Genomic DNA, 18505 nt, shown 5'->3' with positions numbered 1-18505 from the left:
CTCACTTCCTCCAGCAAGACCACCGCCGCCGCCGCTTCCTTTTCAAGAAAATATCGCCATCGGCCACTCCCCACGACCGCCTATACGATCTTGGTCAGGGACAGTGAGTGGTGACCCTCCATGCATTTTCGATGAAAAGTGATGAAAAGGATTTAATGATAACGCGAAACGATTTTTTACCGACACTGAACATAAATGCTGACTGCCAAGTGTTATTGATCCTAAAATGTATCTACAAATGATCATTACTGATTGTAGTGCATAATTTGGTAAGGTGAGATAGGATGGCAGTAACCTTTGAAGTCGCCGTTATATTCCGTCGGATTGCAGTGCTAAAATGTTTGTCCCGCCACCGGAAACCGAGCACTTCAATTTATGTGCTCTTTGCTATGTTAAAAAATGGGTTCATCAGTCTCGGATCCAACCGGGCGGAAGCATCAATAAAATATAGCTTCATTAAAATCAACCACTTGTGAGAATTTCTTTGGTGACTTTAACTACCATTGTTCCTACACTACAAACATTCGAGTCATTGTTCTAGCTGTGCCCGCATGCACTCCATTTTTGTTCACCTTTGTCTTCGGTACGGCTGCGGCATGGAGCAGGTGCCCGACCAGCCCCGTTAGCTGCACTAACCGGTTTATTAGCTGCACTGTCTGATCATGCCGCCGAGTGCACACAGCACAAGGCGATTGGACTCGGTTCACCTGAACTTCTAGTCCCTCCCTCACCCCCTCCTCTTCCGCTCCGGCGAGCATTTGGGCAGTGAGTAGCGGTGGCTGGCGGTGGCCATGAAGGCTAACGCTGCTATTTATAAATAGGTATAAAAGCTCAAAATATTATAACTTATGGACTTATTAAGTTGAATTGAATAACTAGCTATGCAGAATTAGCTGATATACAAATTGTACAGAATCTAGATATGCAGGATACCTTGAAGCTCTCTCTCTCTCTCTCTCTCTCTCTCTCTCTCTCTCTCTCTCTCTCTCTCTCTCTCTCTCTCTCTCTCTCTCTCTCTCTCTCTCTCTCTCTCTCCTCTCTCTCTCTCTCTCTCTCTCTCTCTCTCTCGTTTATGTTTTCATGTTTGTCTGTTTATCCATCCATACGTCTGTTTCGTCTGTCTTTCCGCCTGTCCGTTGACCTGGAGGTAACCTAGTGGGTGAAGTAGACACTTACCGTCGTTTAGTGGCAGTAATGGCTGCATAACTGCTAGGCGAGTCTCTTCTCCAGCCTGCCCCTTTGGCCTCTTGGGGTGGAGCTTCACTGCACCAAGTTTTACGTCTCACTGAAGTGGCCTTTGGTGGTCTTTCTGATGCCGATGACGGTTCCATCTCCCCGCTTTGACCATCTGACCAGGGTAGTTTCGCAGTCAGAGCTGACCTCGCGTTAGGGAAACGGCAGGGCGGCGGACTTTCTAATGAGAATGTAATGCGGGGGTAGGAGCCAGGCCTCACGAATGGGCGGATACCGTACGTCCAGTTTTACCCGGCGGCATTAGAAAACAATTAAAATGCTCAGATTAATGAAAGGAGCTGATGCAACCCGTTTACTGTCACACATGGGTTCGTGAGAAGGAAAAGGGTCGAACGCGAATAACGGGCCTACGGGGCTGGCACGAACATGTACAATCAGACAATACGGTGCCATGGGAAATTGCATAAGCCGGAGTAGCTATAAGCTAATGAAACACGTTCTTTCAGACCCTTTTATAACTAGTTTATACGCCAAGGACGGTTTCTTTTTGTTGTTTGCTGTTACCGCTGTTACCATCTGAGTCACTATCCTAACACCGTATTTTTCTGAGCATACTTTGACCAAAAATGGTTATGTGATTAGAAACTTTTCGTGATGTTACGATACTATCGCATGTGTGTATTATTTTATCGCATATCATTGACTGATGATGATGATGTTGATGATGTTGTTCTTTACACAGACATCTTAAGCAATGAAGAATGTAGTTTTTCGTTACAGGCAAATATAAATAGACATAGACCTCTGTATACAGAGGTCTATGAAATAGATTATCTCAATGGTGTTCCAAATGGAAAATGTCTATTAATGTTGGAAAGTGTGCTATCATGAGAATGACAAAGCAAAAACTTGCTGCAATGCCTAGATACTATTTGAATGGAATAGAAGTTCAGGTTGTCAATGAGTTCAAATATTTAGGCGTGCATATTTCGAATAAATGTACCTGGCAAAATCATGTACAACATGTCACTGGTAAAGCGAATCAGATGCTACGATTTATTAAGCGAAATTTCAAGGATTGCCCACAGGCTGTAAAGGAAATCATGTATTTGTCCCTTGTTAGGCCACATCTAGACTATGCCAGCTCTGTTTGGGACCCATGGGGAGAGGGCATGAAGCATGAGCTGGAAATGGTTCAAAGGCGTGCTGCTAGATTTATACTTAATGACTACGACCGACATAGCAGTGTTACTGACATGCTGGCCACAATAGGATGGGTATCCCTAGAAAGCCGACGTAGAGAGGCGAGATTATGCTTACTGTACAAATTACACCATGGCAACATGAAAGTAGATGTTAGTAGAATTATATGTGAACCTAGCTATATATCACGGAGTGATCACCCTAAAAAGATAGAGAGACTTCCGTCGAGATTACTTCAGTACCATAACTCGTTTTTCCCAAAAACCATAAGAGAGTGGAACCAACTTTTGCCCAGCATGATGGAAGCCGAATCTGTGGAAGATTTTCGGAAAAACGTTCAAACACATGTAAATTCGGCGTAAACGTGATTGTAATTGAAATTGCTCATGAGTAATGCAGAATGAATCAATCTGAAATCAGTAGTAATGTGAGTAGGTATGTACTTGTGTGTATGTACTTGTGTGTATGTGCGATACTGATGTGTGCATGATGTGTGAACCAGATTTAACATCACCAGGGCCAACCGGCATTCGTGATTGTTGTAATACATGATACATGATACATGACTGTGTCAAACGCTGCTCTAGTTAATGAACGTATTGCAACTGAAATTTAACAGCGTGTTTACGCATAGATAGGTGATTGATAGTTGAGTTCATGCAGTGTGTATTTGTGTTGATGTTAAGCGACTGCTGCGGTCGCCACCGGAATCTGTCACATATACAACTGGCTGCAGGCTCCAGAAGATGGTGATTCATGGTGAGATATATCTGACCATGGCGCGCGGAGACTGGCGGGGATTTCAGCATCAGTGGAATATGAATCAATGTGGCTTAATGATCTGGGCTTCAGGAAAAGTGATGAGGTGAAGCATATATAACAGCCAGTAACTGAAAAGGAAGGTGGCCGGAATCCGACATACATTTCGGATCGCATTTCGAGGGTTGACGTTTGCAAGGTAGGTGCATGATATGCATCGATGACCCTCGACTTTCCTACATTCCTCGACAGAATAAATATCACCATATCGACTAACTGGATACCACGAAGGATCTTTCCGGCTTAGTGGAGCTAAAAATCAACGTTTTCTGTATCGGTGTAAATCCCCATCGTTGTTAGTGGGAAGTTGTCACCACCCTCTACATACAGTCTACGCCCACCACTCCTTTTCTCTGTAGTGCCCCCTTGGCGCCCCTTGCCCGTGCTGTCAGCATCTGCAGATTTATGCTGCTGATGCATGCAAGAATCCCGCCCGCCGTCGACGAATGCCCGAGTCGGCGCGTTTAGCGTGCTCAGATCAGCGAAGCTCGCGTGCATCCTTGGTTTTGTGCGCCGGTTATCTATGCGTGGGTTCGGCCGGGGGCCGTGGACCGGTCTGCGTGTGGGAGACCCCCGGCGCAGGGTGGCTCTCCCCTCACCGTATATTGGTGACCCGGATCTCCACCGCAGATACATATACAGTTTCGATATGCCACAAAGAGACAAGGAAAACGGTAAGAGAAAGGCACCGAGGGCCGCGGCGTGACTGCAGGCACTGAGTGCACTTGCAAGCGGGACGGTGTCAGAGCAAAAAGCAAAAACTTTGCAGCCAAGTTGCCAAGGATGTCGAGCACTTAAACAAAGTTTTAAGGCATGATTATTGCAGCTTTAGGGTGTGTTGCTAAAAGCACAAAGGACGTCTATGTGGGACACATAATTACCTCTTCCTGCAATGTGATCATTCGGTCACCAATTAGGCAGCAAGCATTGCAAGGCCTTTTGGTGGTCTGTGGTCATGCATCGATAGCTCTTGCCTGTTATCTTAGTGCAAAATTTGCAATCATAGCAATACTTCTGTGATTCATAAGCAAAACTTTGATGATCGATGAACCATAGACCACTGTATATCTATATATAGTGGTCTATGGATGAAACCATGGAATACAAATGTCTCTCTTTTGAAATGCATGTGTACCGAAATGCATGTGTAAATGCATGTGTACCGAAAGTTGTAGGTATTTAACTAAGTACTCAGAGAGCACATCAACCATTATTCATTATTGATAAAAGGTGAAAGTAATTTTGGAGGAATACTCCTTCCTGCATTGCCTCGGATTAGAACCTCTTAAATTGACCAGGAGCTTATCAGCACTTATGTCTGAGTATAAGCTGCACACGTAAGGCACTGTGAAGGCTACTGAAGTCTGACATTATGTGAGGCCCTGAACTTCACATTACGATACTCTTCGTGCGTGGCTGAAAAGGCGTAGCGAGAATATGGACGGCATTTTGAGCATGATACTGATCACAAGATCTGACCTTCAGGCTTCAATGAATGCTCCTAATGGAAAAGATCCGGTGATCCATTCTCCCTGTGCAGTTATGACCATAAGGAATCTGATGCAGTAGCAGAAGGACACCTCACGCGATAGCAGACCCAATGCACAAATATTTAAGGCATAGGAAAGAGTGAAACACGGACTGGAACCATTATTGAGTCCCGATATCATTCATTCACGAATAAGTCCTTGCTTTTTCGTCTATTTCAAAGACGAAAAAAGTCTCTTTTCAAACTAAAGCTAAGTTACAGCACATTTGGCATGTATTTGAACAAATGGTGAGCTCATGCGTCTGAAATTTGCAGCACTTCTGACCATTCGCTCCCGTCAAGGTCTCATACGCGTGTGTCGTGCACGTGTGCAGACTGGAGAACACGCATTTCTCGCCAAATTCCCCACGCGTTTCCAGGACCTCCCGCGCTGCAGCCTCCGTGCAGGGGGCGCGCACGCACCTCCTTGTACGTGGTTCTAAATGTGCGCAGTGCAGTGGGCATGCACTGACCATAAAGTCGCCGGTTGCCACCCACCGATAGTATGTTCATGTCATTATAGTTTTCCGTATTTCGCTGCAGGCTCAAAGACGCCGACTAACGCTTTGTGCCGCCGACAAAAATCGATTCGACTGCAAACGAAAGCTGATAATTACGAAGATAAGGCCTATATTTTACTCATAACCACCAAGAGCTGATTTATTTCTAATAACGAGGACGTTCTCAGCTCTGCGACGTACTGGCTCTCTGCAGCCGCCGGCTATGCCTTTTCACGACTCGGACTGTTCAGTTTGTTTGGGCTGCCCGCCCCGTCCGTGTAATTATAAATGACGAGGTGGCGGCGACCACGATGAGGTCACGGCCACTCTGGGCCGTTTGCGTTGGGAGACACTCGATCCGATGATGATGTTTATACTGCCTGTGTGTTACCGTCCGTCGTTTCTGTTAACATTCGCTGCGGCACGAAGCCGAGGGAAAAGACCCAGCCTGTGTGTGCGCCCACCATGAGGCTGTGAACCGCGCAATGGAAAGCGCCCGCGGCGCAGGAAAACGTCTGATGATTCTCGCGAACTGACTAATGGATGACTGCCTGGAAAAACGACGGAAGGGTGCTGAGATTACAGAGTCGGAGGCGGCTGCGATCGACGTTTCGGCGAAGATTCGCTCCGCGGCCCGGTCTAGGAATCGAACGATTTAAAACTCTTTAATCTGGCCCAACCGATGGGGGAGTCAGTTGGTTCAACACATAATGTAACGAGGCAGAGGGGCAGACGGTTTCTCAATGGGCGCAGCTGGCAAAATCTGTTCCGCCCTCCGCCATTCTCTAGTAGGGCAAACCCTATCCATTTTTACATGTGATTGAAGATGTGAAACTTTCCCGTTGAAACCGAGCTAGCATTCACAAATCTTGTGATTGATCGCGGCCGCCTGAAAGGGTTTCGCTCTCCTGCTACCGTATGCAATCTTTGCAAAGTGAATATCTCCTCCCTGTCCTCCTCCCGGGCCTCTGCTTTTCTCTATCTTCGTTTCTACTTCTTCCGCAGCCATCCATCTTCCCAGTCTGCATGCGTGCGGTGCCTGATGGCTATCCCGCCCGTGCTATCCTCTATCTAAACTGTGCGTATCTCCTGAGCTCTATAGGTTTCACCTGACGGGTGGCGCGATGGCAGAAGCTGCGGTGGCTGCGGGGACGATAGCGGTGGCGGTGTGGGGCCGTGACTTGTGGTGGCGTGGCGATGTCCCGTTACCTTAGCTGCACAGTCCATAACTCGCTCACGGCCAACGGGCCCGATCCAGTCCGGACCCTGACTTGTTGGTCCCTCCCCTACCCCCTCCCCCACCGGATGCTCGTCTCTCGCCCGACGCACTGTCGAAGGTGAGCCGGTGGCGACTGTGACGTCACGGGGGTCACTGTGACGTCACGGCTCTTAGCCCGCTGCTGACAGGTCGTGTTTGACCTATGCGCCGGCCCGAGGCGTAGCCGCCGGCGGTCAGGCCTGAGTCAGCTCCGCATCGCCGTGCGTCGGGCCTACTCTATTGTCCGGTGTCGGGTGTTGAAGATACGTGGGTTCGGCTCGGTTGTGGGGCGATTGTGAGGGGTCACACGGCAGCCGAGTCAGCTCCGTCACACGGTGGGACGGGGGAGACAGGGGCGATCCCGTGACGTGTGAGACAAGACCAAAGCGTCTCACTAGTCAAGTAAATCGGCCATTTCTTCTGTAAACGCTGTAAGATATTTTACGTGGAAAGTTTTATTTGTTATGTGTAATGAAGCCGAACTGCCCGTAGATTGGAGATTGAATTACCAGTCTTAGGCCCTAGCGATTCAGAGTGCGATATGATTGCCACAAGCGGATCAAAACAAAGCGCTAATGAAGTTGAAGGTCAAGCAGAATAAAGAATTGCTTTATCCGATTGCAAACATACTTGACCCTTACTTAGCGACCTAACGAGCATCATTCGAAGAACCGTTTTATCTGAATAGGTCGTCTGTTAAATCGCTCATTATGCCGTGAACGGGGAGCATGGGCGCTATGCTCATGACATAATGCAACTTTGAGGTACGTTCATCCAATGTTTGGTTAAATATCTGCCTTTCCTACACTATTAACATCTATGTAAAACATTACCGATGCAATGAGCCTAGCGATGAACTTTGGGATATCCTTTGCTCATGCAATTTCCAATCATCAGGTTCAAGAAATCTCCAACTTAATTTTGACTTCGGCCTTTCCTTATCTGAAAAGTACTAAAATTGACCAAATTTATTGTTTTGTGAGGGCGTGGAAGACACGAATGTAAGACATCATATCCGATTTCAGAACTTACCAGAAAGCCTTATTTACAGGCGATGCCCTCCTGTCCCCTTGAACCTCAATGTCAAAGTCAAAGTCAATGTTTTGTCTCTCACTATGCTGATTGTCTCCTTCCATAATCTGCGAGAGGACAGAGTGCGCCCCGCATTCCTCCCTGCTTCTCATCACAGCAGAGCAAACAATGCTGTCTCCATGCCGCCTGCTCTGGCGACTAACACACCAAGGTCAAAGTCTAACACCGCTGGAACGCGGCGCCCCGCCTTGGCCGGCACTTGAACGACACCGTATGTTAATTTATACCGATGGGCACCAGTGGATAAACAGTGCCGTCATTCCGCCGCGGCCCCAACCAGACCTAACCGAGTGCCATGCCGGCCATCGACATAGTTTACCGGCCACTAAAACGGCTATCAACGAATTACAGCGAGCGCTGCCGCTTGTGCTACATGCAGACACGCCACAGCTAAGGCGCAGTAGTGAGGCGCGCTCACATTGGCGTGAACTTGAAGTTTGAACCGAGTGCCATAGTTCACTCTCAGCCGTCTACTTTTGATGAGTGAGTCTGAAAACAAGACTAAGCCTTTCATCGTCGTTAGCGTTCGGAACTTACTTTTTTGGCAAAGGCGATCGATAGCATGCAATTTCTTTGAAGTTCAATATCTCTCTTCTTGCACAAGTTTGGCACATTTGTTGCAATTCTCAACGCTTACGAAAATGCACCAAGTTTGATAACGAGCTCTCAAATCCGGTTGTTCTCACTAAACAACAAGCTCATGGTTGTTCATTTTCGTGCTTTATACATCCGCAAATTCCTCCTAACCCTGTTATCATCCCCACACAACGCCGTAAGCGCCGCGACAATTTAACACGTGAATGATTTTTATCATTAGGTAATAACGGTCTTGAGGTTGCCGGTCTCTAGACGTTGAACAGGATATGCGGTACGCACCAGTTACGAAACGGGACCCGACTGACCCCTCCCCTCCCCCCACGGTGTGTTTCCTGTTGGGCTGAATCACCACGGACTGCAGCGTCCGGTCCATGGGTCCACCGCCTGCAGCGTTCGAACTCCATGTACTAACTTTCTGCACCAGCTGCTTCAAATATACACATGTCTACAGTTGGCGGGGCTGGTATACCCGGCTGTATAGGGTACGCTATGGTTCGGCCATGTTGCGTTGCATGCCTCCCCGATCGTCACGTTTGCCTGTTGGCGCTGATTTTGCTGCCCAGTGCACTGTGCTACCAGCGCAGAATATCGCGAAGGAAGCAAGGAAAGAGAATGAAAGGGACAGAGAGAGAGAGAGAGAGAGAGAGAGAGAGAGAGAGAGAGAGAGAGAGAGAGAGAGAGAGAGAGAGAGAGAGAGAGAGAGAGAGAGAGAGTGAGAGAGAGAGAGAGAGAGAGAGAGAGAGAGAGAGAGAGAGAGAGAGAGAGGAGACAGTCTGGGGCCCGAGACTCGATTGCTGGTCATCGTCAATAACTAGCGTCAGGAAGCTGGATTCTCGAGTTGTTTAGAGAGAATGTGAATCCAAAATCACGTTTAACTTTCTTATGTTGGAGACGCACAGTCACGGGTGTGCACTTTTACTGCCCTTTCACTTACAGCTCTTCTGGAAACATTGAAAGGCCACCGACTCCTCAATTTCTGTCGAGGATGATTCGCTGAAGCTTGGTTACACATGTGTCGGTTCAGGTCACTGTGTCACAGCTGCGTGCCCTGCTCTTGGCCCTAATCCATCGGTGAATGCAATGTCACGTTTTGTACCCTACGGCTCGTCTTCTTGTCCTCTATTCATCTCTTGGCTAACCCCGTGTCGCGTATTCAACACTTCATCAGAGTGCCTTCAATGTCGCTGGCTTTCCCGACATGCGTTCGGTGGCCATTCGCGGCTCGACCTTGGTGGAACAGGTGACCGGCAGATGGCGCGGAGATGCAGACGATCCATGTAATTCACTGTTCCTCAGCTCGCCGAAGCGGACGTGCGGCGGTCGCCTTTCGCCAGTGTGCTGCACAGTCTTCCCCGCGCTGCCCGGCGCGGCTACTGCTGCACAGGATGATGCTATCTGCGGTCAGCCGACTGCTGATGACTTCTGATGAGCTCATCGACCTTGGTGTCGACTCTGACTCTTGACTCAGACACCTACGCTAAAGCATGGATAAAGACTGCTGCGCCTCGTCCTCGACTTGCAGGTCCGGCTCAGGTTATGTCCGTGTATGCTTGACTCTTACCTGAGTCAATCCGCAGGCCAGCTGTGAAAGAGTTCCTTCTCCGACTCCGGAGAGTCAGAGTCATTTACCACCGCGACCCGCTTGCAAGCACCCGGCCGTTTCCAAAGGGCATTGGCCTCAGGTCAGCTATTATTGCGATAGTCACGGTTGTCTGTGTTGTGAACGTGACCCTTAGCTCATGGCTGGTCAGTGGTCATTGACTCTTTATCGAGGGTGTGACTCAAATTAACGATCCATGGGCTAGCGATGGAGCACAGTTGGTTCGTGAATATCACACTGAATCAATCAGTGATTATATCTGCATCTCTGCTGACAGCAATGCCAGTATCAGATTATTCATGGGGCGTTTCACCGAGATGTACGAGACGTCTCGTATTCATGGAAGTCGGCAGCGGGGAGTTCAGAGTCAAGAAATGGTCTACTTATCCAATCATCCGGTCTGTAACTGACCTCTGATAAGCCCAGCCCCGGTAACTCGAACTCCATGATGTCATTTTCTCCCCCTGTAACATGGATGGTCCATTACACAACTTCCCAGCCCAAAGGTGGGACAATCACACCAGGGCAACTGCATGAGACAAGACACACGCCATGTTGTGCTGTGGTATTTCACCCCGATAGGCAGCTAAAGCGTGGTGACGGTATTCACCGGTCTGTTTTCTATGAAGTTCGGTGTATGTATGAGGTAACACCGTCGATTGACTCCACCCACGACACCGCCAAACACAGGTGTGTCGAATAACAAGCGTGTCGAGCAGCGGTGAACGATGATCACAGCGTCTCCGAGTCGCTTCATCATGCATGCGGGGCAGCGTCGCATTTCAATGGCGCTATGCGACAACACGATAAAAATAACCCTCTCCCGGCTATCGGGAGGCAACAACAGGTGTAGCCGTCGCTAGGGACATCACAATGAGGCAGAATATGACGTCACAAGGGAACTCGAGCCGCACTGCTGCCCACCTGTTGCAGAGGTGCCGGGTAGTCACAGGGAGACCCAGCTTCCTCCCCTCGCCTGTCACGACCCCACTCGCCACCCTCACCGCTAATGTGACTCATATCCCGCTGAATAGGGGTAGATCGGCCCTGTTCGTCGTCGTGCGCTCGTGGCCACTGTCGTGATACCGCATACCGGTAGTGACGTCTGCAGGTGACGCTGTTTTTGCGTGACGACGTGACATCGTTCCTCGCTGCTGAACTGACGACACGAGCCGACTATAAATGCCGTCGATCTATCGATACAAGCACCAGGACAAGGCGATTGGTAACTGTCATACACAGATTACGTCATCAGTGTGTAAGCCAGCTTTCTACAGTCGGTAAAAATGAACTGATTCATGAAATCCCTGACGCCGTCAGTGGACGGTAAAAATTTTGTCGCGACTCGCCGGGCGGCGCGGCCGGCCGGCGAGCACATTGACTTATTTGGGAGGCTTCTCACGCCGCTGCAGTTTCAACGACAGGGCATTGCGCGGCCGTCTGGCACCGCTCACAGGATCAGAGAGTGAGAGTTCATTGTGTCCGGTTAGCCAGGGATGACGGAACACGCGCAGACATTAGCCAGTCAAAAGCCGACCTGCAATGGCAGCTCCCCGTGCGGGCCAGAGCGGCAGGCTCCAGTGAAGAGTCGGCATGACCTTATTTGGTATCAATGCGACGAATACCGAATGTGGCCGATCCCCGATGCCATCCTGTATGCATTCATTCCAAATAGGTGCAACTATGCGTGTCTGTGTTTCCGTTGGCTGTGCGAGATGTCTGAGTTATTCCAACTATGCAAATATTTATAGATCATTGATCCGTACCTATAGATATGACAGCCTGATTGCAATACTTAACACATATAGCGTAACGCTGGTCAGATTCCTGCACTTTTGCTTAGTTTCAGTTTTATGTCATGCGAGAATCGTATGACGTGCCATTCTATGATTAAACATACGACCTCATATGTCTATTGTAGCTATATGTCTTTCAGCTATCCCCTAACTAGTGTGTCGATAAGCTTAAATTCCTAATATTTGGATGTCCTATTAGCATGATAGCATCAGCATTCAGCGACAATTGCTGATATTTTTCACTTATAAATAAGAAACGAGTGGTAAAAATGTGTGGCTGTGCGTCTGTGCTAGACGCTAAAATGCCTCTCCGAAGTACAAAAATAACTAAATACATAAATGAATAAATAGATAAATAAGTAAATAAATAAGATCACGTACACCCAAGGTCAATTAACGTCAATCCTCCGAGAATTGCTGAGCGTCCTCTGTATGTTGTCCGTAAGCACTGTCATAAATCGAAACTCACCGTGAGTGAGGTGACATTAAATACTGATTACCGACAAGAAGCATGCTGATCTAAGCAGCTTGAGTTGCTAATGGTTATCCCCTGGTTGATGTCTCTTCTTTGCATTAAAATAAGCCGTTCCCATATTAATTTGGGTGAAAGTATAGCTGCTAGAAAATAGTGTCGTGACATTTAATTGAACTTATAGGCGTTCCTATATTACGGGGTGTATATGTGATTGCAACTTCTAAGAATATCGTCGTGACATTTAAACGGCAATCTTCCCGTATTGGCAATGCTTGTTGGGGCGGATAAATATAGCAATAACTAGATGACTCTTTAAATATAGCAATAGATTTAAAACGGCGAGACAAATATGATTGTTTGGCTTAGGAATGGCGATACCACCGTTCCTTCAATTATTGTGATTAGATGAACGTAAAATAAATATAAAAACATTGAAAGCACATGATGTGGAGTTCGCTAATGTAATACGTGAATGAAGACTTTACTCCACACAAAAAAATCCCGACCCGAACATGTCATACCCGAACGATTTCTTGTGGGGTAAAGTCCTCATTCACTTATTAAAAAACATTGAAACATAAAGTATATTAATATGATCCGTAATTTACCTGGATAAATAAGACATTTAAATATGACAGAACATGTCAGTAAAAATTACCATTACCATCCATAAAAAATTAGTCAAATATGTAACTTGTTGACGATTCAATCTCAACAAATTTTCTGGCGAATGGCGAATTTATTTGTCGTTAGTTTCTTATGCGTCATTAAATTATCCTGCAGCAGCTGCAGGCACAACGGGATTAACCATCGTGTTCTTCGGTAGTATCTCCTAGTTGGATTCCCATTGGACTTAATTTTTAGCCGGCAGTCACCTGACCCGGCCACTAAGGTGCTGGCTGTATCTGACCGAGAGCTCAGTATAATACGGACTGCAGGCAGTCGGGACGACAATCTTAGCGGCACGCCAGAACCGAACTGGAATGAACTGAAGTACAGATACAGCTAACATGTTGTCACCTCCTTGCCGCTCCCATTTGTAAGAAGTAAGTACCACGCTACCGTGTGAAGCGGACACAACAAGCCTCGTTTACTCAACTTTCTGGTAAAAACGAGGCTCACGGACCTCCAGCTCGCCGTCATGAGGCAATGTAGGCATAGCGGTGTTGCAACGCCGTTGCTGGTTGCAATTTTGGTGTTCGTGGCTGCCGTATACAGACGTGAACAATAGCAACTGACGGCATGAACTTATCTCATGTCGATTGTGGGCGATCCAGCAACCGAAAAAATATCGCCCTCGTGAGATTAAAAACTGGTGCTCAGGTTTCGTCACGCCAAAATTGCAGAACGAGCTTCCAGTAACAAGTTTGGATCGCGAGGATAGTCAGCGTAGGCGGACTGGAAGCGGTTATCAATAAATGTTTTATAACGCCTTGCAGAGGCAACCTGAATTAATAAGAATCGACCGCCCATCCATCAAGCGATGTCATCCAAATGTGGACTCGCCAAATACCACGAGATGCTTTCTTAGCAATGTGCTATGGAGCGGCGAAATCTTGCGCAGCTTACTTCATTAGTTTAATTCATCTTATGTAAGCTTATACGCTTATACGCAGCACACCTGCGCACACGACTGTGTCCACTAGCTATCCACCGGAAAAAGGGTACTAATTTTTATGAAAGGGTTACAAATATCAGGGAGTGGTTTTGGTAGCTAGTGAGAAGGGTACTCGAGCACCCACAAATTATCGATTTTCCGCCTCTGATGTCATCACTTATCCTTCCATTTTTTATTCCATGCCTAATAGGCATATTAATATTTTAATTCTACGAGGAGCGATTGTATCAAATTTATCTGTCAATCAATGCACTGAGCAGGGTATTTACACCAGCACAGGTGTGGCCCGGACTTGTGCTTCAGCGTGCCTTATTTGCAGTGACTTGACATAGGCATGTCCACAGCTGAACTATGAGCCACTGCCACTGACCAAATTTGCAGCCAATCGTATGTCCGCAGGTGGTCGCTAGCTCATTATCCCCTGTGGCTTACCTACAGGCTTGGTCTCGCGATTCGTCTTGGGCGATTAATGGCGGCGTCTCAGTAGACTCAAAGACCGCGGGTGAGTCGGTCCGTTTAAAGAAAGTAATCCCGATGTACCGTGACGGAAATGCCATATCACGGGTGATTCACGGGAAGGCGAACATGCTGTAACAGGCTGGAGATGTCGGTACAACTTAGAAAGCTTGTAACTTGTAAGCTTTGCTTTGTAACTTATTTGTTTTTAACTGTGCAGTATGCACTATACATAATACACATAGAGCGTGTGTGCATTAAATTTGCAATAAAACCGATTGAGGGCGTCGTTTCTAAACTTTTAGCTGCGACATAATTGTTAAAACGTTTTGTTATGTGACAAATTGCGTACAGCCTCAGACTAAGAACATTGACTGAAATTCAAAACATAGGTTGAATGTTGTGGTCAAGGTCACCCTGAACAGCCAATTATAAGCTCTGTTCATACGGACACTAATCCTCAGCAGACGTCCGGGTCAAAATGACGTCACTTTTGCGTCAGTAGGCGTCGATCACTTCCTGAACCGCTCGGCTCGGCCGCGGAGCCACTGGTGCCTCGGCGGCCGGCCGTCTGCGGCCCGGCCATCCCTCTCAGTAATCCCCGGGATAAGGTGATGTCCCTCCTGTGTTCGCTGCCGCTGCGGAGGAGGGGCTCAGAGGGCTGCTGTGGCGGCGGCGGCGGCGGCGGCGGCGGCTGCGGCTGCGGCTATCGCGTCTAACCGCACCCTAATCCACGAAGAAGAAGAAGCGTCTAACCGCAGCAGCCATGCCCGCTGCGCCATCTGTCGGTCGGAGTGGAGGCCCGGACCGGCCCGGTCCGGAGGAGTCCACCACACTACCCGCGTCTGGGCCCGGTTTACAGGCAGTCTGCCACGGAGCGCCGGTGCGGGAGGGCACGGGGGAGAGCGTGTGATGAGGTGAACTGGGAGGTGAACTGAGGTGAACTGAGAGACCTCAAGTGAACAGACGGAGAGTGTGAAGACCGGAGAGACCGAACGGCGTCGGTAGCCCCTGTGGGGAACTATTGGCGAAATACGTTCGCGAGTATAAGCCACCGATGTTGGACATGAAACTGGAGCTGGTGTCTGAGCAAATGGTATGTACCGCAACATTTTGTAATATTGCTTTGATCATTCAGCATTGGGACGCTGTCTCTGAGTCACCAAATTGAACATAATGATCAAATGTGCCTCGATAATGCACTTCATTTGATTCTGTTTTATGCATGCTGTGAGTGTATGTCGCGCTTTTTTTGTATGTGTGATAGGTCTTTTAAAAAGTGTATGTCATAAAAAAGAATGTGTTTAAAATGAAATTAAATAGACTGGCACATTTGGCAAGTTTAACTTTATTGACATGAAATATTCGTTGATTCCATGATCCGAATTGACTTATTTTTTATCTCTCCCTTACCCTTGATGTATATGCTCACGCCACGGCTTTTGTAAACGTGAATGACCCCGTGTAAGAAAACATCTAATGAAACAATCAGCAGAATAATGCTTGATAAACGATAGTTCTTTCTCCTGAACATAGAAGCCCTTCATTCTCTGTCCCTTTATCTAAGACCTCTCTGCAGTACCAGACACCTTATTGTTAACGAGCAAAGGGTGTGAAAGGTCGAACATGAGCCGCTCTCTATACAATGAGCTCTACGTGTCGTGCGCGTGCCTTTCATTCAGAGCCGTCCGCAATCCCCTTCCGGCCTGCGACTCGTATAATATCACGTGTCATTCATACAGCGCGTGTCTTTCAGCCCAGAGTCACTTCCGCACCATTCGCGGGTGTCCTGCACTTTGTCGTTTTGTGACACGCCCCCACCCTCCCGATCTCGCTGGCTGCTCCCCCCTCCCCCTCGCGCGGACGGACGTCAGTTGAGTCAGCTGGTTTTCAGAACTGCGACGGTGAACCGGCGGGGGCTGGGGTGCAATGTTGAAGGCCTGTGCACTGTGCAGTGTGCAGCGAGGCGCGAGTCTGGGGCCAGCCCCCGGCGTCACGGGTTGTCGAAGTTGGGGATCCTGTGACAGGGGCAGATGATGACGGCTTTACTGAATTTATGATCGGATTTACCGACGTAATGAGGGAAAATTCAACTTAAATGAAACAATTATGTCACAACTAAAGTGTGATAATTTAATGTATCTAAAATACAAATGGTCATTGTTTCGATTTAACTACTCTGCTGAGAAATAAGTAAACTAGGAAATACACAAAAGAACATACACATATTAAAGATTAATACACGAGTAATTATTCATACGCCGCAATCAATAAGTCCAAATTCCTTAGCTAAAAACAGAGCCCAGTAACATTCCAACAGCAGCTAAATATGCCGCGACCTCATAGCATGACGGCAATAGCATCACGCGAAGGCCCAGTTTGGTCGCAGATAACACTCGTATTGGTGTCGTTACCTTGAGGACCTCTGTGTCTGTCTCGGTGAAATATTGTGATGGTGCCGGAGACATCCGCATTGAGCAGTGGTGCGGCGTAATTTATGAAATCCTATGAGTTGCCAAACACAGCGTGTTGTTCCATTTGTGAGTGGACACCTACATTGTTTTCGTTTCTTGGGGATAAATAAGTCATCCGTTTTGGCTCGCACCATGAAAGTGAGAGGACCGCAGATACGAAATTATAATATAGCATGACAATAGTGTGGGTTTTATTTGTTTGTGCTAGTTAAAACCTTTCCCACTAACTGGGATGCTCATATCTCGCGTGCAATTCGCATAATTCGTTCTTTGTTTATTTAAGTATCGGGGCACGATAACTGTTAGGTCGATAAGTTTCGTTCAAGCAAACAATAAATCACTCGTTGCAGTCAAACATGCCTAAATGCTCGTATGTAGTTGAATTGGTTGTAAATGATTTCAATATTGACCAGTGCTGCAACTTTATCCCACGCCAAGGTCGATGTCCTTCGTGAATCTTAAAAACGTCTCAATGCGGAAATTGATATTAAGCTCACCGACTGACCCCAATTAACCTCACCGGATGTGATCGAGTGCCATTTTTAACTCAGTCTTTAGCTACCGTCGTCACAAATGCCCCAATCACGACAGTGCTCCCGTACCGTGCACGATCCTGTCTGGTCCGGTTATCGCTCCGACCCGCAGCCATCTGCCAGCTGTCGGACTCGGGACTCAACTAACCTGTGTGGCTAGATTCAGACTTCCGGTCTGGCCTCCGAAACCCCGTGTTGTTCGACTAAACCTGAACGCAGAGTTCCTCATGGGACTGGATCACGTTCTCAAAAGTCGAAATTTCTGTGATGCTATACTCCGCTACGTGTGATACTCCCGAAATATCTGTGGTGGTGGACCCTGTTCCGTCATCTTTCAATCTTCGCAGATTCCCGTCCCAATCTACTGGACCCTGCTCCGATCTCCCGCGTTGTTGCACTAGGTATTTTCCGCCCCGTTTTAATCACCATTCCGCCCCGTTCCGACCCCGTTCCTATACCATCGTTCCCACCCGACCGGCTGGCCCCCAGACCAGCTCTGTGTTGGCTTTGGAACCGGTTACCTCCAACCCGTCTGCAGACGTCAATACAGGGTTTTATGTCGCAGTAGCGGGGCACCGCCGCCTCAACTCGAGCCCAACATCAGACTTTTCGTGTTCCTTGGCTGGCCCGGCTGCTTGTTGCAGCTGTTCACGACTTTCTTCATGGCTGATGAAAAGCGGCGTTATGCATCAAGATTCAAGGGCAATTTCAGTTAATTACGTATGCATGTTCCATGACGCTCTAAGCAGGTTGCAAATATAACGAGTCATAAATATAGCTAACAGGTCTTGCTAGTTTCCTTTTTGCTGAAACTTGCTTGCTTTATCTGATACAATAAACCTTATCCCATTTTTTACATTTACAAATGAAACACCATCGGCGTTTTCTCCTCCTACATCCGGTGAAATTTCATAGGATTTCTGTCACGGAGGCCGTTTCCATATATGGTTCTGGTGGGCAGCGATTTTCTACGAGCGTCATCTCACATCTGCCCGTCACGTTTCGTAGACGGAACGCCTATCTTACATAAAACCAACACATCGTGGCCCTGCATCGACATGAGCCGAGCTGCGGTTTTAGCGACGTCGGGGCGCTGCAACGCTCACGACTCGACATCCGATTTTCTCGGAGTCGACTGCTTATGATGTACTTTTCAGTGCATTATCGTGTGTACAAAAGTAGTATCTCGCAGAGCACCCCAAACCTAGACTTATCTGTTTGACTTATACGAATCTGTCATGAAAATCGGAAACTATCGGATAAATGAAATGGTTGATAGGTGCACTGCGTTACTATTCGAAGTGCAGGCGTATTTGTATGGCTTTATCGCTTAATTATTTTTGTCGGATCAAGCGAATTATT

General features: G+C 47.7%; 1 protein-coding gene across 2 annotated transcripts in view; it reads left to right on the top strand.

Moving 5' to 3' along the window:
• The window catches only part of LOC122389656 (stAR-related lipid transfer protein 13-like), a 43867-nt gene that overhangs the window by 5942 nt on the left and 19420 nt on the right, over positions 1-18505 (top strand). Inside the window, exon 1 of one of the 2 annotated variants that reach the window (XM_043381871.1) lies at positions 14969-15232. The exons of the other annotated variant lie outside the window; for it this stretch is intronic. Coding sequence (XP_043237806.1) covers positions 15194-15232 — 39 coding nt within the window. The 5' untranslated portion in view covers positions 14969-15193. Of the gene's footprint in view, positions 1-14968; positions 15233-18505 lie in introns of those variants that run through there. 2 annotated transcript variants of the gene reach the window in all.

This window comes from Amphibalanus amphitrite, unplaced genomic scaffold, assembly GCF_019059575.1.
Source record: "Amphibalanus amphitrite isolate SeventyFive unplaced genomic scaffold, NRLGWU_Aamphi_draft 000367F_arrow, whole genome shotgun sequence".
Taxonomy (NCBI): domain Eukaryota; kingdom Metazoa; phylum Arthropoda; class Thecostraca; order Balanomorpha; family Balanidae; genus Amphibalanus; species Amphibalanus amphitrite.
This window is presented reverse-complemented; position numbering and strand designations above follow the sequence as displayed.